At 43.2% G+C, this 23799-nt stretch overlaps 1 protein-coding gene across 1 annotated transcript in view; it reads left to right on the plus strand.

Moving 5' to 3' along the window:
* Window positions 1–23799, plus strand: part of TMPRSS15 (transmembrane serine protease 15) — a 158409-nt gene that overhangs the window by 41844 nt on the left and 92766 nt on the right. Inside the window, exons 4-6 of the mRNA XM_060235273.1 lie at window positions 8414–8565; window positions 19306–19347; window positions 23084–23203. Coding sequence (XP_060091256.1) covers window positions 8414–8565; window positions 19306–19347; window positions 23084–23203 — 314 coding nt within the window. The remainder of the gene's footprint in view (window positions 1–8413; window positions 8566–19305; window positions 19348–23083; window positions 23204–23799) is intronic.

Here is a 23799-nt window from a genome sequence, read left to right on the forward strand (position 1 = left end):
CGCCCTCCCCGCCAAAGCGGCTCAGGGCGGCTAACAACAAGAACTTAATGCATACATTGTACAATAAATAACATTTAACTACAATTGATTAAAATCTATTAAAATTCTAATTAAGTCTCAACAATTCCTGTCTGATCCAGTAGAAGAAGAAGATATTGCATATCCTGCCCTATACTCTGAGTCTCAGAGAAGCTCACAATCTCCTTTATCTTACTCCCCCACAACAGAGGCCTGAGAACAAAAGAGGCAATTGAGCTGGCAAATGGTTACTTTTATGGCTCTGAAGGTGTCAACAATGATAGTTTCAAGGAGACATGATCTGCAGCTGGATTTGGGAATCACCAGAGTTAAAATGCCTGACATTAGTCTGCACTGAAAACACACACTGAAAGGAAAATTACTGAAGAGGTTGTGTGAGGGGGCCCGTAAAAAAATGCAAAGAGGCACTTCCCCCTCCAGCCCCTTGAGAGCTATGGCACTGGTAGAATGTCATCCACAAATGGACTCCACTTGAAAGTGTGAGGATCAAGTTCAACTCCATGAATGTCGGGGTCATAGCATATTGTAGAAGCTAGTGGCATTAAAGCAAGTCCAAACAGGACCAGGGATAGATGGCAATCCTGTCTGATTCCCCTGTGCAAGTCAATTGTTTCAGCTCGTATGCCATTGACTTGAAGATGAGCACAAGGTTCAAAGTAGATATCCTCAGGACTTTTTTGTAGCAAGAACTCCTTTACATATTAGGCCACACACCCCAGATGTAGCCAATCTTCAAAGATCTTACAGGGCTCTTATTACAGTGCCTACTGTAAGCTCTTGGAGGATTAGCTACATCAGGGGTGTGGCCTAAAATGCAAAGGAGTTCCTGCTACAAAAACAGCCCTGGATATCCTTAATAGTCCATCTTTTGGAAGAGTTGTTAAGGGCATGATTCTCTAGAGAATGGAATGCCTTCTCCACATCTAATGAAAACAAGATGGCTTCTGTATGGGAATGCTTGCAGGCTGAGATAATGTGCACAGTTTTATTAATATTTTCTGTCCAGTCATGCCCTGTCATGAATCCTGATTGATCTGGGTGAACATACTTTTTGGCAATTACGGCTGTGAAAATTTTGTAGCCTTGATTCAAGAGAGAGATAGGATGAAAGAAGCTGGTCTGGAAAGATCTTTTCCTTGCTTTGGAATCATGATGATTGATGCAGAGTCCCAGGACTTAAATCACTAGATCTCTCTCACCCTCAACCCTGTAGCCTTTGCAAACAGTAACATAAATGCCCTGCATGAACATATACCAGTATATCCTACTGAACTGCCCCTGGCAATCCCTTGTTTCTGAAAAAAAAATTGATCTTGAAAATGTAAATAGTTTTTTTTCTAGAAAAATTTCAAGGAGTTACATCAAATAAGAGGTGGGAGGAGACAAGTCTTTCTTCTTCTGAAGAAAAAAAAAAAGTGCAACTGAAAGGGCCTCTTCATGTTTAATGATTTAACATCCATGGTGACCGAAAGATTATCTTTTTCGAAAGAGAGGTTTTAGGTCTGCCTGGAGGGGGTCTTTCACGTTTATGAATCTTGGGAAGCAAATAAATTATGGGAACTCTTGAAAATTCATTAAACAAAGGAAGAACAGGATTTTTCAATGTACCCCAAAACTAGATCTACATGAACAAGTTTAATAATGAAAAGAATGTGTCTGGTTGGATTGGCTTGTAGAAGGCTCTATTAGAAAGTTACCTCTTGACCTTCTGCACATACTCCACAGTATCTTGAATTATAACTGTACCACTTTTATCAGCTGGCTTCATAACAGTAGAAGTATACTTGCTCAAGTATGCAATTATTCCAAGTATGCAAGAGCCCTTTTACCTTTTTACTCATCACACTGTACTTTTTGCATGGTATATACTAATATTTGGTGTGCACACAATCCAATACAACATTTTCTTTTGTGCGGCCTCTGATACTCTGGTACTTTGTACTCTTTTTGGTTTCTTAAAGAGGTGTCTCCTCCCTGCCTCCCCGCCCCCCTTTCTCAGACCCATGGATGCCATAAAATCTAGTTTGTCTCATAGACAAGTCTGAACCTATATATGGAACTAGTGTAAGTCAGATATGCTCAAGTTTATGTTATTTTTTTCAGGGTCAAGTTAGCTATTGATCTCATATACGACTCTAATGATGTCAGAGAAGCAAAACAATTTGATTAATTTGGGTAATCTCAGTTAGTAGTTTAACCTGTAAAATTATAATTTGTGATTTTCTGCAACGGAAGACCCTGGTCAATAAGTAATTGTGATAGAACTTCCATTGTTAAAAGACTATTGCTTGCATTAAATTAATAATTATGGGACATCACAGTTCAGTCAATTGAAAAAAATGAATTGAATATTTTAAGTTTAATTTCTAGTTAAATTCAGCCTCCACCCTCGAATTTACTGAATGCTCATTTATTGTATTTGAAAATGTTATAATCATAATCATATTCATTCATATTCAACTAGTATTAAGGCATATTGTTAGAATAGATACAATTGGCCCTAGACAAATGTTGACCCTAACAGTCAGGCTCCCTCCCCCATCACAAAGTAAGTGCCCCACACCTGTTTGCCTCTCACAGATGCAAGGCCTAGTCCACAGAGCCTTGTTCTCAGGTGAGAAAGGGGGCAGGCCCTTTCTGGCACTCTTCTTGCTTCCCCCTCACTCTTCATCCCTCAGAAGCATTGTGTGACAGAAGTGGGAAAGGAGGGAGAGCAGGCAAGGGCAAGCAGTGTCACTGCCAAGGAGGCTTGGAAGCTGATGGGCCCTCTCCTCCCCCCATGCAGACACTGGCAGCAGGAAGTAAATCACCCCTGACATCTCCCCCACTGATTCTGTGGGTGGGCAGTCATCAGTGAGGGCCAGGCCTCACAACCAGCTGCCGATAATATACCGAGTCTGATACAGGGTGCTGGTTATTACCTTTAAAGCCCTATATGGCCTAGGACCTGCCTCCCTTAGGGACCGTCTCTCCCCGCATGTTCCCCAGAGAGTACTGAGATAGGGCTCTCAAAATCTGCTTGCTATCCCCGAGCCAAAGGAGGCCTGTCTGAAATCCACCAGGGACAGGGCCTTTTCTGTAATGGCTCTTTGCTGGTGGAACCAGCTGCCAGAATAGGTGAGGGCCCTGTGGGACCTTGGCCAGTTCCGCAGGGCCTGTAAGACAGCCCTCTTCCGGATGGCCTATAATTAACTGGCATTAGAAATTCTATAGAAGGTTCAGTGTAGTATTTTGATAGATCACTGTTTAAATGTTTTATTATTTTACTGTTTTAACTGTTGTAATTGATGTATTTTAAATTTAAAATTCTATGTTAGATTTTATATGTTGTGAGCCGCCCTGAGCCACTTCGGCGGGAAGGGCGGGATATAAATTGAAATAAACTTAAACAAGTCCAAATCTGCTCTGCCATCATTTGCTATTAAAACATCAAATCGCTTCTCCCCTCTAGAAGACGAGTTAGAGCCAGCAGAAAAGGAGGAACTGACTAATGAGTCTGACCACGAAGATGTCGTAGACTCTCAACTCCAGTCTGAGGTGGGAACTTTAAAGGTGCAGCAGAGACAGCATGAGTTACAAACATGCTGTGATAGTAAAGAAAGATCCATGTCTTCTGACGAGCTCGCCCCAATTACCCTGATTGCAAGCACAGTGGAATGTATCTTTAAAAAGTTAAAGGGATTAGAAGATCAAATTCTTGACCTTTCTTTTGAAATAAAGAGACTATCAGTGTCAATGGATAAAGTTCACTTAACCCAGCTGGATGATACCTCTATTAGAGCTTTAGCCCCTTTAAAGCGGTGTCTGTCTGCAACACAGGATGTGGATCCCTGGAGCTCCTTTACGGAGTCTAAGGTCACTGTGGGCCATGAAAGCAACGTGCAATAATTGGTTCTACAGCCCAATAAGGTATGCATCACAGTTTGTCCTTATGGCGGGAAGACCCCATGCTGGAGAAGTAAACTTTTAGTTAAATCTCATCTCTGTGAACTTCTTCATCTGAACTATCACAAAATTGACTTGATTACCATCAAATCTCTTAATGATCAGTCTCAAATGCAGAGGATTCTACTTACCTTTCAATCCCCCAACATTCCATCACTAATTTTGAGGCGAAAGAATTGCTTGTGGTCGAAGGGGGTTTTCCCTGTGCGATCCTTTATTAACTCTCAAACTAATGCTCTGCTGCCTAACCTGTCCACAAGGGACAGTACACGAAGTAATCCTCATCTTTTGAAGAAGGCATCAACTTCAGTGGCAAAATATAAGGATTCGATGTGTTTTAATGTATCCAGAGCATGCTCTGGTCAGTCCCAATCAAACCCCGAGTTGGATAATGAGTCATCAGTGCAGCCCTCTATGGATGTGATACATAGTCCCCTTAATGTTTCAATAGAACATGACCTTCTGCAGTCATTTGGGAGCCTTCCAGCAAAAGAACAACAGGCGATCCTCATAAGACTTGAATGTACTAAGCGGCAGCTGCAAAGATCTTTAGAGCTGGGGAAATCAGTTCCTTCAATCAACCTGGATCCTGCAGGCAACTCCCTGTTCCCTTGTTCCCCATTGGCTGACTTAATTGATCTGACTATGGAAGCCTCTCTAACTGGCTCAAGAGCATCCCAACATAATGGCTGTATTTTCACTGATGATGCCAAGGTGCTAGAAAGGATATCCATTATTGATTGACTACCAGCTAGGGAAGCCACAAGGAATATCCACATTGTCTCCTGGAACATAACTGGGTGGAATAGTAAAGTGAATGACTCAGATTTTTTGGACTTTTTGAAATCTTTTGATTGTGTCTACCTTCAGGAAACATGAGTGGAAGACAGTTTTAGACTGATGGATTTTAAAGTTTTTAATCTCCCTGCTTATAGAACTCATTCTAAAGGTCGCAGTAAAGCAGGCCTGGCTGCTTTGGTGAAATCCAACTTACCATTTAAGGTGGTCCTCTTGGATCCTTGCCCGCCATTTGCCCAGGCTTTATTGCTGTCCTCTCCAGCACTGACTCTAATCATGATTAATGTTTATTTAGCCCCTTCTAATGGAGAGCTGGAGTTTGATGCTGTCTGGGAGAAATTTTCTGATTATGTGATGTCTTTGTCTAGGAAATTCCATACTGCTCAGTGCATGATTTTGGGTGATTTTAATGCTTGGATAGACAGTAATGATCAGAAATGGATCTCTCATTTTGGCTTTGAAGTGCCTGAATCCCTTCCACTACAATTATGTTTGCCTCATTGTTCTAAAGATACTTTAACCAATAAGGCGGGTCTTAGATTAATTGAATTCTGCATAGCACACAATGCTATAATATTTAATGGTCTCTCCAAATTTCCGGCTGCAACTGATTTTACTTTTTTTTCCACATGGGGTTGCAGTGTGATAGATTTTTGTTTGGGTTCACCCAACCTTCTGTCATCTATTGATAACTTTTACATTGATTCGCGCATGGAAAGTGACCACTTGCCCCTAATTCTATCTTTAAGATTGGATCTGGAGGTTAATATGGTATCATTTTCCCAATCTGAGAATGTTCTAAAAAAAATCAAGAAAGGGAGTTTTCTTCCCTCTTTGGCTCTGAAGCACTGTTCAGATTAAGGGATTCAATCATAAATTACAATTCAGATGATACAATCCTTTCAGGATTCTCATTATTAATTGATTACTGTAGTGCTAAAGTTAAACCTGTGATCTTGTCTAGGTCCACTTTCTCTAGCTGGTTTGATATAGTTTAGCTTGGAAACAAGAACTGAGAACACTATTTAAAGAGGCCTGACACGCCAAAGACCCAACAAAAATTAAGGCCTATATTGCTTGTAAGACAGCCTACCTGGAGCTTATTACAGCCAAAAAGAAAGTTTTCTTTCAGAATAATTGGGGCCAACTTTACCACTCGATAAAATCTAATGATAATAAGGCTTTCTGGAGAATCATTTCGGGTAATCTAAAAAACAATTCTGTTACTGACCCAAATATTTCTGCACAAACATGGGTTGATTACTTCTCTAACATTTTTGCTGCTCTATGTGTATCCCCTCCTATCTCAACAAACCCCACAGTTACTGATATGCCGGTCTGGCCTCCAGTAACTCTAGAGGCCTGCAAAGGTATTTGAATGCCTTCTATGACTACTGTAATTGTAATTCACTCTCTATCAATTATGCCATATCTAAAGTAGTTGTCTTTTCAAATTGCTGGCGCCCACAGAGATGGTTTATTGGCATCTCAACAATTGAGTAAACAATTTTTTTTAAATACTTGGGGATCACTTTTAATCACTAGTGTAGCTGGGTTTCACATCGTAACAACACTGTCAACTTGGCTAAATGTTTGGTTGCTCAAATTAAACAGTTTTTTCTTTGCAAGGGGCAACCAATTAGTTCCGGCAGCAATTAAGGTGTTCAAAGCTAAAACGCTAGCCCAAATTCTCTATGGTATCCCTATATGGATCTCAGCATTTACAAGAAAAGTGGAGGGCATTCAAGCCTCACTCTTTAGACAAATTCTTGGTATGCCAAAATGTGTGTCCTACTTTGCTCTCTGCTCTGAAGTGGGTCAGTCTTTGATGGAGACAAAAGTCTGGATTGCAGTGTTTAAATTCTGGCTCAAAATTCACATTAGAACAGATCCTAACAGCCTTCTTGATTGTATGAAAAGAGACACATATATTTTATCCTGGTCAGCAGTTCTTATGTCCAAACTTAACCAGTTGGGGATAGAGATTGATGATTTTTTTACTTCTGATGAGTCATATATCTTCGGATGCATTAAACTGAGACTGTTGGTGTTGGAGAAAATGAAACTATGTCCAACAGACCCTTATATTTGCTCCCCAGCTTCCTTAGGTCTTTATGCTTTCTGCGGCAAAATGCCCCATTATCTATCAGATTTAACCATTCCAAGTCATCGCAGGGCATTTATGTTGGCTAGACTAAATGCGTTTCCCTCCAAAGTTTTACAAGGGAGATATAATCGAGTCCCTTTAGGCAGCAGACTCTGTTCCTGTGGAGCAAATATTCCCAACTCAGTTCAGCATATATTGCTTGATTGTTCCTTTTATCATAATCTCCGTAAAGATTTATTTTGCAAGCTTTCTTTCTCCCCATATTTGTCTATTCTTCCACTCTGTTATTATTTATTGAACGATACTGAGGGGGGGCGGGTTTAGCGAGGCTGTGGCAAAATTTTTGGCTGACATCCTTAAATTTAAATCTGACCATGTATGAATGCATCTGTAAGCTTGGTTTCATTTTGATTTTATCTCCAATATTTAAATTTTTATATTCTGTGTATTTTTTTTTTGCAACTGTTATGCCATTAAAGGTTTGATATGGTATGTTATAGGGAAGATGATAATTTTCACCTTCATAAGAGTTAATTTTGTGAACTGTAACACCTTGTAACTTTTGTTGTATGAAACTATTATGTATCCTTGAATATTATGGTTTTTCTGAATATTTTGCAAGATCCATACATTTACTTACATGATTTGTATGATTGTAACTAATAATGCCCTGGAAAACTAACATTATAATCCTTTGAAGACTTTTCTAGGAGTAAGTCTTATTGCCCCAAATAATATTGTGAATAGGCCTGCTTTGATTGCTGTCTCTTTTAACTAGATGTTCAGGATGCACATGAAAATAGAAGCTGAATGGTCAGGGCATTTTTTCCTGCTCAGCGTCCTCTATCCCTCACCCCTCATCAATTAAACCTCACTGCAATTTACCTAGTATCATGAGAGTAGGCAAACTGCTAGGACAATTACCATTAGTTTCCCTCTCATTTCTACTGTTGCATGCAGAAATGAAATGAAAAGTTCAGGGACAGTGTTACATGGTTTAGTTCTCTTTGTATTTGAGGGAATACTGAGGTGCATTTGTAATATCAGTTCACTTATATGTATGCAACAGACTAGAGCATATTGGAAGAAAGCATACACTGAAAACAGGAAGTAAAACTGCTACTTTTGTACTACTTTCTGAAAATTAATTGCACATCAAAAGACTATTAACTTTAGCTAACTCCAACTAAAATTTTGAGTTCTCTGTTTTACTTTCTCTGTGTTCAGATTCTTGCAAGCTAAGGGGTATTCCAAAGGCAGGGGAAAGATTTATAGCCTTGTAGAAACATTAATGCACCTTTGTTAAGCCTATGTTATTTCAGGCTATATTAAGGCTGTATTATTTCACCACTCCAGTGGGCCCTGTTCCTCACATTCCAGCAAGTTGAGGGTGAGGGAGGGAAGCCAAGCCATGCCATCCCTACTCATTCTTGTTAAGCGTATATTATTTGCCTAAGGTTAGGCCTATTTGTAACAGCCTTGTTTTGATAGTTAATTTCCTCTTTTGTATTGTTTATTTGGCAGAAATGGCAGTGTTACTGTGGTATTCAGCCTCTTCTTTGTACAATGGTTATCTGATGTAAAGATAAAAAATGAACTAGCTTTGGGCATTGAAGGAAATAAAAGTGTCCATTTTCAGACTTTCGTCATTGATATGAGCAGCATACAAGTAACAGGTAACCATTATTTTCTTTTAAAGCCTTGAAACATCCCATTTGCTAAATTACTCTTATTGGTTCCTTCCTGTTCCCAGGGCTGGTGCTGGGTTTTTTTGCCACCCCAGGCAAGGCTCTGCCCCTGTCCTTCAGTGGGAAGGCCCCCAGTGTTGACCCAAATCATGTCCCATTTGCACAGAGGGCTCCTCTTGAGGAGCCCTCCGTGCACACGCCCTTCTCACTTGAACCTCCTGTGGCGCGGGAAGGCCAAGCAGGGACAGATAGCCCCATTTGCTCCTCTTTGTACAATTCTATAAAGCATTAGTGCTATAATTATTGGATCCTCAAGTAAGATTCCTTATAAATTTATATTGGTAAGGATGTGAAATATGGAACTTGGTGAACCTAGATGGCATACGAATTAAAACCAATTAAGCTTAAAGTCTACGCAAAAATGCTGGGACTAATTAGTTTATTGTACTACATTAAAAACACTTCAACAAACACTTCAACAAATTTCAGGTTTGGCTTTAATATGATGTGAAATATACTATGTATGAGCTCTCTCTCTCTCTCTCTCTCTCTCTCGGCTTGACTTCGTGAACGAAGATTTAAGAAGGGTGCAGTAGTCCACGTCTGCTGCAGGCTCGCTGGTGGCTGACAAGACCAATGCGGGACAGGCAGGTCCGGCCACAGTGGCTGCAGGGAAAAATGAGCTAGCCTTATATAAAATAATATTTAAAATTTCTAGGTTTTTCAAACTATTATTTTTAAACTGAATAGCATATTCAATTTATTATCAGTAGCATAAATGACAAAATAATAAATATTAAGTATTAACTACTTGAGATAAAAATAATATATTGTCAAATCAACTACAAATTACTATTGTGCACTGTATTGAAGAAAGGAAAACATCTCAGATATTGAATGTCAAGTAACAAAGGTAATTGTTGTTGTTCAGTTGCATAGTATTTGCGACCCCATGGACCAAGTCATGCCAGGCCCTCCTGTCTTCCACCATCCTCCAAAGTCCACTCAAATTCATGTTAGTTACATCAGTAATGCTGTCCAGTCATCTCATCTTTTGCCGTCCCCTTCTTTTTTTGCCTTCTGTCTTTCCCAGCATCAGGATCTTCTCCAGTGAGTGCTCCCTTCTCATTTGGTGGCCAAAGTATTTGAGCTTCAACTTCAGCATCTGACCTTCCAGGGAACAGTCAGGGTTGATTTCCCTTAGGACTGATTGATTTGAACTTCTTGCAGTCCAAGGGACTCTCAAGAATTTTCTCCAGCACCACAATTCGAAAGCATCTATTCTTCTGCCCTCGGCCTTCCTTATGGGCCAACTCTCACAGCCATACATTACTACTGGGAATACCATAGCTTTGACTATACAGACTTTTGTTGGCAGGGTAATGTTTCTACTTCTTATTATCCTGCCTAGGTTTGCCATAGCTGTCTTTACAAGGAGCAAACATCTTTTAATTTCATGACTACAGTCACTATCTGCAGTGATCTTGGATCCCAGGAATGTGAAGTCTGTCTCTACTTCCATGTCCTCCCCTTCATTTTGCCAAGGAGTGATGGGGCCGGATGTCACGATCTTAGTTTTTTTGATGGTGAGTCTCAAGCCCATTTTTGCGGGCTCCTCTTTCACCCTCAGCAAGAGGTTCTTTAGGTCCTCTTCACTTGCTGCCATTAGAGTGGTGTCAACTGAATATCTGAGGTTGTTAATGTTTTCCTGGCAATCTTAATTCCAGCTTGTGATTCATCCAGGATGGCATTCCGCATGATGTAGTCTGCATATAAATGAAATAAGCAGGGTGGAATCATAGAGTTGGAAGGGACCTCCAGGGTCATCGAGCCAACCCACTGAACAATGCAGGAAACTCACAAATATCCCCGCCCCAAAAAATTCACAGGATCCGCATTGCTGTCAGATGGCCATCCAGCCTCTGTTTAAAAACCTCAAAAGAAGAAGAACCCACCATCTCCCAAGGAAGCCTGTTCTACTGAGGAACCCCTCTAACGGTCAGGAAGTTCTTCTTAATGTTGAGCTGAAAACTTTTGATTTAATCTCAACCTGTTGGTTCTGGTCCTACCTTCTGGGGACACAGAAAACAATTCTGCACCATCCTTTATATGACAGCCCTTAAAGTACTTGAAGATGGTGATCATATCACCTCTCAGCCGCCTTCTCTCTAGGCTAAACATGCCCAGCTCCTTCAACCTTTCTTTGTAGGACTTGGTCTCTAGACTCCTCACCATCTTTGTTGCCCTCCTCTGGAATTGTTCCAGCTTGTCTATATCCTTCTTAAAATGTGGTGCCCAAAACTGAACACAATACTGCAGGTGAGGTCTTACCAGAGCAGAGCAAAGCATTGCCCACCAAGGTCGGAATAACGAGTCGGACACGATATATTGGATTGAAATTGGGCCACTTTATTAACTTACAACATGAACAGCAAGGGAACCCCACCAGCGGCCTGGCCAGGGCTAGGGGTCACCGCGACCGCTCCCCTGCCATTAACGGGCGAGGGCCCAGCCCCCCTTCCGGAGCTGAGCTGCTCAGCTCCCTCCAGGCAGGCCCAGCAGGGAGGCCCGCACCAGAGGGCCCAAACCCAGACGCACGTCTCGGCGGAAAGGCACCCTCTAGCCGAGCCTCCTGGACAGTCTGCATTCTCCAACCCGGGTCTCCAAACCCCAAGGCCGATCATGCCAGACCCCAAAATTTCCCCCAAAGTGGGGGATGCTTCACAGTCCTCCCCTAGCCGCATAGTGTCCTAAACCCCTAAAACCTGCCACTAATAAGGCCAAGTCTCTACTTAGGGCTTAGTACCCACCGGGAGGCCCAAAGCCACCCGCAACCCTTGCTGCAAATCTCTCAGAAAAAGCACATTACCCTTTTCCGAGAGATGCACCCCATCCCCTCTGTAGAGGTCAGGACATCTCGCTGAAATATCCGGATGGGGTAAATAGTGGCCCAAACCCTTTGCAAGTAACTTTTTAATTTCTTTATTGGCCTTATACCTAGCTCTTTCTAAGGCTGCAGGGTCCACAGCATGACGCCACACTTGGCGGGGCAGCATGGCTGACCAAACTATCGTGGTCTCTGGCCATCGCTCCCTGATGCGCTGGAAGTCATCCCGGGCTTGCCACACCAAGGCCTTACCCTTCAATAACCCCAGATCATTACCTCCCAGGTGAACCATTAAGACCTGTGGAGGAGGACCCGCTCTATCTTTAAATAACAACGGCAGCAAGCCTGGCCACTGGAGGCCCCGGCGCCCCTGCCATTCGATAACCGCATGCTGGCTGAGTCCCAGCTGAGAGCCGACCGCAGTTCTCCGTGCTTGAAGACCAGCCCAAAAGACGTAGCTATGGCCGCAGATGAGAACTCGGCACCGGCTCCTCTGGCCAGGAACAGCAGCATCTAAAAAGAGAAAAACCGTTAAACACAAACGGAACCAACTCATGCGCACAATCCAATGCACTCATTGCCCGTAAAAGGGGCGGATGTATGCCTTGTAGGCTGAAGAACGCCAACGCCCCAGCCTCTGAATAGAGGTGGAAGGCAACCCCATAGCAGCCGCTGTCGAGGCCGCCCCAATTCTAAAGGAGTGTGTACCAAACCGCACCCCTGATAGCCCTAACTCACCCAGCGCCCTAGACGTAACCGCCCAGAACTGGTGCTTCGTTAATGGCTTACCATCCATGTGTATAAACAAAAATCCGTCCTTGGGCCCGCGCACTGCCAAATAAGCAGCCAACGCATTAACTGGACACAACTCGAGCTCCGAACAACTACCCAGCTCAAGCACAGTACCCCGCTGCAACTGATCCGTCTTTGAGCGACGGACAGTAACAACCGCCTTAGGCCCCAACAACCTCAGGTCCCTCAGCTGCAAAGCCCTACCAGAAACATCGTTTCTAGACTGAGCAACCAGCTCACTTACTCTAAGCGCCCCAAAAAAGGCCAACAAGGACGCGGCATGAAATAAACATGCCTCAAAAGGCGAGGCACACACCACGCCCCATACCCTCTTCAACCCCTGCAGAATCGACGGAGACACCGGATTCCGCGTATCAGCCCTGGGTCCGGCTTCTCTAGCCCACCCCTCCAGCATCTTTCGAAGACGAAAATCTGCTGTATCTTCCCTATAACCGAGTGCCTTACTTGCAAAAGCCAATGCAGAAAGGCACCCCCTAATAGATCGCACGGCCAACCCCTTACCTCACAAAGACACACAGTAATGGAGCAATTCCTCCACCGGGAGGGGCCAAACCCTGCGATACCCTACCTCAGCCCGAAAGCCTTCAAACTGCCGCACGGCCCGCTCATAAGACTTCCGAGTGCTGGGCGCAATGGCTAGGCCTATCGCTCTGCAGGCTTCGGCTCTCCAATCTGCCATAGCTCCTGGGGCATTGGCACCGGCTCTCCATCTGCCTCCGGGGCCAGCTGACAAAACCTCTCCATCTGTTTACGAGATAGAGCATCAGCCACCCCGTTGCTCACCCCAGGAACATGCCTGGCTAAAAACAATATGTTAAGCCGCAAGCAGCGCAGAGTGAAGGCCCTCACCAACCTCATTACCCTCTGCGATTTGGATGAAAGGGAATTAATGACGTGGACTACTGCCATGTTATCACACCAAAAATGGACAGTGTGATTGGCCATATCCTTCCCCCACAGCCAAACCGCAACTAAAATGGGAAAAAACTCGAGAAACGTAAGATCTCGATTCACCCCTACCTGCGTCCAGGAATCAGGCCAAACATCCGCGCACCAATGTCCGCGAAAATAAACACCAAAGCCTAAAGATCCTGCAGCATCAGACATGACCTGTAGTTCGGCCTCAAGCATCAAGTCGCCCCTCCAAAAGGAGACCCCGTTAAACGACTCCAAAAATTCCAGCCAAACCCTCAGATCATCCCTCATGCTGCAGGTAACCCTAGTTCTATGCTGGGGCAAGCGTAACCCTGCCATAGCATCACACAGTCTCCTAAGAAAAGCCCTTCCAGGAGCAACCACTTTGCAAGCAAAGTTGAGGTGCCCCACCAACTGCTGCAATTCCAGCAGAGTGACCTTCCTCCTATGAAGAAATGCACTAATCCTATCCCTCAACTCCCCCAATTTCTGCAAAGGCACCCTAGACAACTGATCAATCGTGTCAATCTCAATCCCCAGGAAGGTCAGCCTCTGGGTTGGACCTTCCGTTTTTTCCGGAGCTAAGGGTACCCCAAGTTCAGTAGTGAGCTCGGCAAAACCAGCCAGCAACTGGCCACACTGCCCTGTCCCCACGGGCCCCACAAACAGGTAGTCGTCCAAATAATGAACAACGTCCTGCAACCCCACTTTCTTTCGCACAGCCCATTCTAAAAACGTGCTAAAACGCTCGAAAGCGGAACATGACACAGAGCAGCCCATTGGCAATGCTCTGTCCATGTAAAATTGGCCCTCAAAAGAAAATCCTAAGAGATCAAAGTCACCGGGGTGGACGGGCAAAAGGCGGAACGCAGACTTAATATCGCATTTCGCCAACTCAGCCCCCACCCCGCAATGCCTCACCACGGCGATAGCCTGGTCGAAGCTGGTATACCTGACAGAGCATAAATGCTCTGGGATCCCATCGTTCACTGACTGCCCCCTAGGAAAAGACAAATGGTGAATCAAACGAAATTCACCAGGCGTCTTTTTGGGCACCACACCTAACGGCGAGACCCTCAAAGTAGGCACTGGAGGCTGTGAAAAAGGACCAAGGATCCTTCCCTCTGCCAACTCCTTAGCGATCTTGTCTCTAACAACCTGTTCCAAACCTTTAACAGACTTAAGATTTCTAGACATAAACGCAACTCGAGGCCCCTGAAAAGGGATCCTAAACCCAAACTTAAAACCCTCCAACAGGTACAAAGCGTCCGCCCTCCTAGGATACTTAGCTAGCCATCGCTTAAGCGGTCCCACCCTTATCGGGCTGGGGCCCTTTCTTGGCTGGAAAAGCTCCTCCGCCCCCGCCAGGCTTCTTTTGATTCCTGCGCCCCCGGGCTCTAGGGCAGCTGTCAAAAGCGTGGGATCCACCACACAAGGGGCAGGCGTGCTTGAACTGGCACACCTTTCTATTACACACCCCCAGGGATCCAAAGTCCCAGCAGAGCAAGCGGGGTTGAACCGCCTGCCCCGCTGTACCGCGGGGAGAGCTCGACGAAGCGGATGAGGACGCCCTACTCACTAAGTGACCACTATCTGAACGGTCACCCAGGTTAGGCCTGGCCGGAGACATAACCTGCAGCCAAAGCTGCTGGTGAATCCGGTCCCACTGGATGGACGGATATAGGGCAGCCCGCATCCTAAATTCCTGGTCATACTGTAACCAGGCTGATCCACTAAAGGCAGTATAACCTTTATAAATAATGTCCAAATGTTGGAACAATGATGCCGCCCGCCACGGCTGCGCCCTGGCAATTACCCCAGCATAAATGCAGAACCCAGGCAACCAATTAGCCCATGTTCTGTCAACCTTTCTCTTCCGCAGCTTCTCCTTTTCCTTTTCATCTAATTCCTCCTTGTCTTTCTTTTCCATTTCTCGATAAAGAAGGGAAAATATGTCCACATACTCTCCCTTCAAAATCTTCTCCCTTGTAGCAGGAAGCAAATGGTCCCCGAGTGGCAAAGCAACCTCCCCAAAAGGCAAGTCTGCAAAAGGCACCATCCCATACTGCGATGGTGCGCCCAAAATGGGACCAGACCAACTCTGCCCCCCTGGCCAAGCCCAATTCTGCACCAGCCCGGCCCCAGAAGGAGTAGGCACACCTAAGCCTAACCCTGAGGTGCCCAGCCCGGCTACTGTAGCAGGTCCCCATGCTCCCCATGGCCAAACCTGCCCAGACCCAACTTGCAAACCATCACCGGACCTACCTCCAAATCCAGCTGGCACCACCGGCAAACCAATGCCCGACGTCCGCGCCTCCTCCACCGCACCTGCATCGGGGCCACCGGAACCAGCATCCTTGACAGGCATAACTCCACCAGACCTGCCCTCAAGAATGGACAATCTGGTGAGAATGTTAGCCTGCCGTGCCTTTTTGGAATGCCTAACATCGCCCCCCACACTTAAGGAAGGAACACCCGCCGCCTGCTCCAAAGCCTGCAGCCTACCCAAGATATTAAAATCCACCGCCCCTTCACCCTCCTCATCTGAAGATGATGACGGAGGTGGTGGCCTCCTGGCGGGAGCTTTAGCTGGTCTGGGTGCAGGCTTCTTGCCCTTAGACTTGCCGGAACCTTTACCCCCAGACATCGTGCCCACCTTCCTTAAAAATGGGACCTAAAATGGCCGCCCAACTGTCTTTCCACCCCTTTTTCCAAAGAACCTAAAATGGCCGCCCAGACTGCACGGCAACAGCCCCAGCTACCAGCACCTCAAAATGGCCGCCCAACTGCCTTTCTTCCCCTCACTCAGGATACCCTAAATGGCCGCCCAAACTGCCTAGCAGCAGCCAAAACTAAAGCAACCCAACGCTGCTCCGCTATAACCAAGGGTTGCTCCACTATAACCAAGGTGCTCCACTGCAACCCAGGGTGATACTGGGGTTTCAGCAGACGGCCACCTCGCGCGAAGACAAATGCCACCTTAAGCCCCTCACCTGGCCCACGCTTCCACCAGTGTTTTGAGCTGCATTAGCCCAAGCTGCAGTACTGCAGCTTTAACACCCTGGGCAACCAAGCTCCTGCAGCATAAAATAGAAGCCCACTCTAAATGCAGTAACAAGGAACCCCGGCGTCCACCCAAACTCACCAGGCTAAGCTAACCACCCAATCCACAAGGCTAGGCTAACCACCCCAACAAAACCAGGCTAATCTGGCTAACTACATTAGCCCCCAGCCCCAAAAGCCACTCAGCCTGCCGCCGAAGATCCACTCCACGATAAGGCCGCCGCCGCCGCCGCGCTTCACGAGGAGCAGAACTCGCCCCCTCCGAAGTGCCAGAACGCCGCAAAGGCTCCCGATGAGCCCCGCGCTCCCTCGAACGCGCTCCAAGAAAGCCGCAAAAGCACGCCGACGAAGACAGCCCTTCGATCACGCTCCGATCATCGAGGGACTGAAGAGAGGGACGGGGAGCTAGCCGTTGATTCGGCTAAACCCCGCCCCCTGTAAAGCGCGCCCAAACAGCGCGCAGTCCAACTCTCCCGCCCTGGAGGGCAAACAGCTCTAAGCAGCCTAGCAGCTACGCTGCAGGCTGCAAGATTACGAATACCATCACTTTGTGTGATCTGGAAACCATACTTCTGTTAATACAGCACAATACTTCATTTGACTTTTTATCCACTGCATCACACTGTTGATTCATGTTCAGCATATAGTCCACTAAGACTCCTAGATCGTTTTCGCACATACTACTGCCCAGACAAATCTCCCATATCCTATAACAATACTTGGTATTTTTCTTACCTAAATGCAGAACTTTACATTTATCCCTGTTAAAATTCATTGCATTGGTCTCAGCACAGTTTTCCAGCCTGTCAAAATCATCCTGGATCCTGTCTCTGTCTTCTACTGTATTTGCAACCCCTCCCAATTTAGTATCATCTGCAAATTTAATAAGCATTTCCTTGATTCCTTCATCCAAATAATTTATAAGGATGCTGAAAAAAACAGGCCCAAGGACAGATCCTTGAGGCACTTCATTTGTCACTCCTCTCCAAGAGGATGAGGAACCATTCACAAGCACTCTTTGGGTGCAATCTGTCAACCTGATATAGATCCACCTAATGGTAACAGGATCCAAACCACATTTTACCAACTTGTCAACAAGGATAGTATGTGGAACCTAATCAAAAGCCTTACTGAAATCAAGAAAAGCTATGTCTACAGTATTCCCCTGATCTAACAAGGTAGATATTTTCTCAAAAAAAAAAAAAAGGAGATAAGGTTAGTCTGCCATGACTTGTTTATCCTTGACATCCTTGTCAAACTCCTTTTCCCATTCTAAACCAATCAGTTGTTCCATATCCCATTCTGACAGTTGCTTCTTGATCCTTATACAGGTTTCTCAGGAGACAAGTGAGGTGGTCTGGTACTTCCATCTCTTTAAAGAATTACCACAGTTTGTTGTGATCCACAAAATCAAATGCTTTAGTGTAGTCAATGAAGCAGAAATAGACTTTTTTCTGGTACTCCTGTGCTTTCTCCATAATCCAGCGAAGGTTGGCAATTTGTTCTTGACTACCTAGCCTTTTATAGATTTAGAGACTTGTTTATGTGTATATCAGTCACTGCAATCCAACTAACCCCCAGATTTATCCTCTTTCCCAACTTTCATTACATTTCCTACATCAAAAGTGATAAATTGGGGTGGAAATGACTTCACTGGCAGCACCTTCACTAACAATCATATAATTATTTTTTGTTCCTTGCACAGAATATAACAGTGCTATTTAACACAGCAGCTGAATAACAAATTCTGACTTCTTAAGTTTCAAAGTAATATTGGTGAATCAGTATGTATATGAAATAACACAAGGCATGGGACTGTTTTTAAATGGGTCAATTTGCAAAATTTTGTCGCATTCAGATGAGTCAAGAATAACCCTCAGAAATCCTTGAGCTCACATTAACCTGTACCTTTTTTAATACCTCATAAATGAAAGCTCTTTGTAGTGGGTAGTAAGCTGATATTGGCTGTAGGGATGAACACAAACTCAGAAAATGTGGTTTGTGTCAATTTGTGATTCATGGCTGAACTATGAACCAAACTGAACCAGGAGGTTTGTTCATGAACCAAATCAGTTTGTGCTTCATGGCCCTGAAAATCCCATTGAAAGGGACTGTAGTTCCTTTCAATGGGGTTTTCAAAAATCCTGAAAAACAGCTGAGCAGTGGGGAGCTCCCCACCACTCAACTTTTGGGGGGCTTTCACAGGGAACAGAAAGTAGAGGGTTAAAGTGACCCAGATTTCCTTTAAAACCCTGCTTTGTGCTATATATGCAAACCACCACAAACTGTCTTCAAAGTCTGTGGATGTTTTTGATGGTAGATCTGTCACAGACTTCAGTTCACAAACTACAAATAGGGCAAAAATCATGACATTTGATTTGTGGTTTGCTTTGTGCCCATCCCCAATTTATTGTGAAATTCAGATTGCATGAAAATGACTTCCCTACCCTAAGTGCATTAACTGCTAATAGATGGTACTTTGAGGACCACAGTTGGCTCTTGAGCTGCTTGCAGGGTAAGGCAGCATATAAATTGAATCAAACAAATAAATAAAAAAGGACCTATGAAAGGAGACATTTATTTAGATATGTGGGTCCTAAACCATGAAGGATATTTAATTGGATTTGGAAATAAACCAGCAGCCAATATGGCAGTTTCAAAATAGCTGAGGTTTGTTCCCATCAGCAAGTCCTAACAATAATCAGTATGCCATATTCTGAAGATTTGGCATATCTGAGTTGTCTTCAAGGGCAGCCCAGTGTAGGGCACATTACGCTAATCTAGTTATGAAGTTACAGAAGCATGGCCAGATCAGTTGAGTCTAATAAAGGAGAACACAGGTAAGCACTCTTGGTAGAGGGCACTCTTGGCCACTATACAAATTTTAATTTCAGAAAGAATGGTTGAGCACATAAGTACCTCCAAGCTCTTAAGCTACACACAAATGCCACTAATAATGTTGCACATTATTGCATTAAATTTCCACAATTAGTAGCAGAACAATTGTTTCAAAAATAATTCCTGATATGCATTTTTCTTTTGCTTTGAAGGTTTGGGAACATACACTACCAGCACTCCTCTGGCAACTATAGGTTAGTGAAAACAATATGACAGATGGGGTATTGGACATTTCATTTCTCCCTCCCCTGTTTTTTCACCTTTCCTTTCTCTGGAAGTCCCCTTGCCTCCCCACTTTTTCTGCTTCCTTCTCTACTTTCAATCCACCAGCCAGCCTATATTTCTATGTCCACCTCTCCTTCACTTTCCTTCCCTCCCCTGGCAGCCTCTGTTTGGGAAAATTATGATCCAGTTGGGTGATTCCCAATGTATTTTTGGACCAAACTGAGAATTAAATATATTGATATGCTTTTTGGGTCAAATATTCTTTATTCCCAAAGGATATCACTATATATTTCCAGGATCTTCACCATTTTTGAAGCACCATTGAAGTTAGAGGTGTCAAACTCATTTGTTAGGAGGGCTGGATCTGACACAAATGGGACTTTGTGAGGCTGAGCCACATGTGTCATAAAATGTAATGTCAGGTAGCAGAAATATAAACTTTATAAAGGACACAGACAAACAATTGAAGAAATTATGTTTTAACTTAAAATGCAAACTTGTTTAAAACATTTGTGATATTTTGTTTAAAATGGAAAGGTGGGGGGACAGTGGGATTTGGCAACGCAATTTTACAAATAAAGTATCAGCAAAAAGCACAAGGATCACAGCAGAAACTAAATATATAAAATGTCCTGAGCCTGGGAAAACATGAAAAGTGGTGGAATAGTGGAGTTTGGCAATGCAATTTTGAAAATAAAAAGCAAGAAAAAGCACAAGGATCACAACAGAAACTAAAAATATAAATTGTTCTGAGCCTGGGAAAACAATGAAATAGCATTGCAAGCTTCTTTTCCCCCCACCCCGGCTTGGCAGTGGCTCTCAAGTGGCTACTCAGCTTGGCAGTGGCTCTCAAGTGTAATATTCCCCGTTAGCTGTAGGTTCCAAGTAAGAGTACTCACTAGGCACCAGTTCCCAAGTCTTCTGAGCAGAGGCAAGTTGGCTTGAAGCATCAACCCTTTATTTGCAAGGACACAACTCCAGGAGTTTCAGTCCGGCTATAGGAATGCTGAAACAGCACAGAGCTGCAAGGAAAATGTGGGATGCATTTCCATTAAGGTCTCTGGACCCTATCTATCTGGGCACAGAGACCTTAATGGAAAATCCACTCTGCATTTTCTTTGCAGCTTTGTTTCATACTTCAGCCAGACAAGGCAGAAGGAGCAGAGAACTTCAGCACCCTTGGAGCTTCAAAGGGTAAGGGCAGGCGGGGAGGGAGAAGAGCCCGGTGGGCCTTATTAAAGCTCTGGGTGGGCTGGTTCTGGGCCATAGGCTGGTCATTTGACACCACTGATTTAAGTTGTGTTTCAAACTGATAAACCGTTGGGGGGGGGAGAACCTTGTAAACACTACAATCAGTAATCTGAATACCATGAAATACAGTGACATTTCTGTGTAAAACTAAAACTAAAATTACTGCAAGATATGCAGTTAGTGTAATAATGATTGGTTATTCAAAACATGGGTTCTGGGTTTGTTTCTGTTAATTGGCCCATTGTTGATAAGTAGCTGTTTAAAATTAGGAGCTGATCAGTAAGGACAGAGACACCTGGGCAGATTGTCCAAGAATAATTTGGTTTAGCTAGAAGGTTTACAGTGCTATCATAACAGACTTGAACAGGATTCTGAGTTGACTGTCTTAGGATGGTTTTCTTCAGTGACAACAGATTATGTGCTGTCATTGACACTTTTGGACCTGTCCTGTGACATTTTCAATCTTTTTCATCATTTCAAATATTGTTTGTTTATTCAAAACATTTCTATGTTGTTTTTCTACCCATTAAGAAGGTGAACATCAAACATTAAATCATTTCAGCATTAAAATCTTAAATCATTTCAACATTAAAAACAGTTAAAATAAAGTATACACGTACAATAATTCAACAAAAACATATAAACACCCATAACTCACACAGACAAAAAAACCCAGGAAAAAGGCCAGGGCTTTTTTTTTTTTTAGCAGGAATGCACAGGAATGCAGTTCCAGCTGACTTGGCATCAGGGGGCATGGCCTAATAGGCAAATGAGTTCCTGCTGTGCTTTTTCTAAGCAAAAAGCCCTGGAGGAGGCCAATAACAGTATTGTAGCTCTGAGAATGTCTGAAATCTACTAAATATTTCTTTTTTTTTTTTGTAATCAGAGTTCACAACTATTGATGACCATTAAAAGGAATTACTGGATGCATAGATTTTTATATTCTGTTTAGGAAAAAAGAACATTTAAATAGGGGCAGACTGGTTTTTAGAAAGCTATGTCTTTTCCTCTTCAAAGCTGCAATAGTGCAGGGAGTCCAATTTTAAAGCTAGCATGAGAATGGCTTGAAATTAAATTCCCTTTTCCTCTGCTGCATGTACCTGGTCAAAATATGGTTTTGCATATTCATAGTTTATTTCTAACAGACTAATAGTGATTTGTGGTTTCCATTACATTTGTTTTGGCCCTGAGAATAGAACAAAACATTTTGAAATAGACTCATTTTGTCTGTCTCCAGTAGATGGCACTGTAGTGTAGTTTTCTGAAGTTACAAGACATAATCATAACATTTTTAATACTAACAACGTTCTTGAAGCAGTAGAAAAGAGTAAGAGTCCAGTAGCACCTTAAAGAAAAAAAATGTTTATTGAGTTTTGGTATACGACTATTGATGAAAGTGGAAATTTCCACTCTTTTATTAAGGTAACATTTGTCAAATAGACTAGCACCATTAGAACAAGAGCACATGGCTGTCTCCTGTTCTAAGTTTGATACTTTCACATCAGTCTGGAAGTATGGACAACATTGCCTCTGTGCTATACTTGAATAAGAAAGCCCCAGTTTCCCTTGGTATAGTGTCAGATCTGCGATCAGATGGTAAACTCAGGGAACACCTGACTTATAGGGCAAAGTGTTCACATGCATATGTTTTGAATCCCTCAGCAGACAATATTGGAAAAAACTGAAGAACAGTTGAGAATAGCTGCTCAAACATGTGACTATTCTGTTGAAGGTTGTGATTTCCTTAGGTCAACTCCCAGTTTAAATTTTTTTTGTGTGTGTAAACTATAACCCAACTTTGCTTGTGTTAGAATTTTGAGTGCTATGTGGTCCAGTGGTGTTAAATAATAATCACAAATTTCCATCATCCTACATCCTTAGTAAGAAACTCCAACCTGTTGATTCACATAACATTCTCCATTCCATGGGAATATAAACTGGAGACTTCTGTGGTATATGGGCTATAATCCTAAGAATGCTTTCATCAAACTAAGCCCCATTGGATAAAATTGAGTAGACCTGTTTAGGATCGTTTTCATAGACATTCTTTCTAAACAGATATTTAGATCATGCTTCCTTATATTGCTCTTTTATATGTCATTAGAATCAAGAGTTTCTGCACTAGTGCCTTTATGAACATAACTTAAGCTTTTGAAAGAAAACAGATCCACATAGAAGTTGAAAGTCAAAATAAATAAGCATTTCCATGAGCACAAATATGTGCACCTTCAGAGCATGATTTTATCACCCCTGCTCTAGCTGAAGTCACTCAAAACACTCCCTGAAATCCTACGCCTTTCTGTTATTCTGCACTGTGGTGTATTGTCATTTCAATAGGGATTTTAAAATTTTCTTTTGTGGCAGAGGAACATTTCTCTGAGGTTGTTCCAAGCAGTTTTAAAGTCAAGCAAATATTCCAGAATAATGCGATTTCTCATTTAAAATTAATTTTAGTGAAATGTTTACCTCCTGATGATCTTTGTGCTGATGGTGTAAGCTGCATTAAAAAAGATGAATTTTGTGATGGAATTTCACACTGCCCAGATGGCTCTGATGAATACAAGAAAGCATGTGGTAAGTATTTAAGCAGCAACAATTAGCCTTTGAATGTCTTTGAATGGCTTTATATTGTGATCTATTAAAATCACTTGAAATATTATTTTCCCAGGGGTAATGAAGAATAGCTTATTTTATGTGAATATTATTCTGTCTGAAAATTATATATACACACACACACACACACACATACACACACATATATACATACACAGGGCTTTTTTGTCAAAAAAACCCAGCAGGAACTCATTTGTATATCAGGCAACACCTGTGACATCACCATTGTTTTGCACAGGGCTTTTTTGTTGAAAAAGTCCATCTGGAACTCACTTGCATGTTAGATCACACCCTCTGGCACCAAGCCAGCCGGAACTGCATTGCTGTGTGTTCCTGCTCAAAAAAAGTCCTGTATGTGTGTGTATGAATGATTCTATCAAAAAGGCTCAAAGTAAATTCCTAACAGATATTTCTGCACTAATTTAGCACTAGAATCTATTTATCTTTTTGTGACTCCAGCCCAGAAAATGTAAAAGATACATTTGGAAGGGGTTTTTTTTTTGGGGGGGGGGAGAACCTTTAGACTTCTAATGCTTCATTGTTAGCACATAGTTTAA

Source organism: Heteronotia binoei, chromosome 3 (assembly GCF_032191835.1).
Source record: "Heteronotia binoei isolate CCM8104 ecotype False Entrance Well chromosome 3, APGP_CSIRO_Hbin_v1, whole genome shotgun sequence".
Lineage (NCBI taxonomy): Eukaryota > Metazoa > Chordata > Lepidosauria > Squamata > Gekkonidae > Heteronotia > Heteronotia binoei.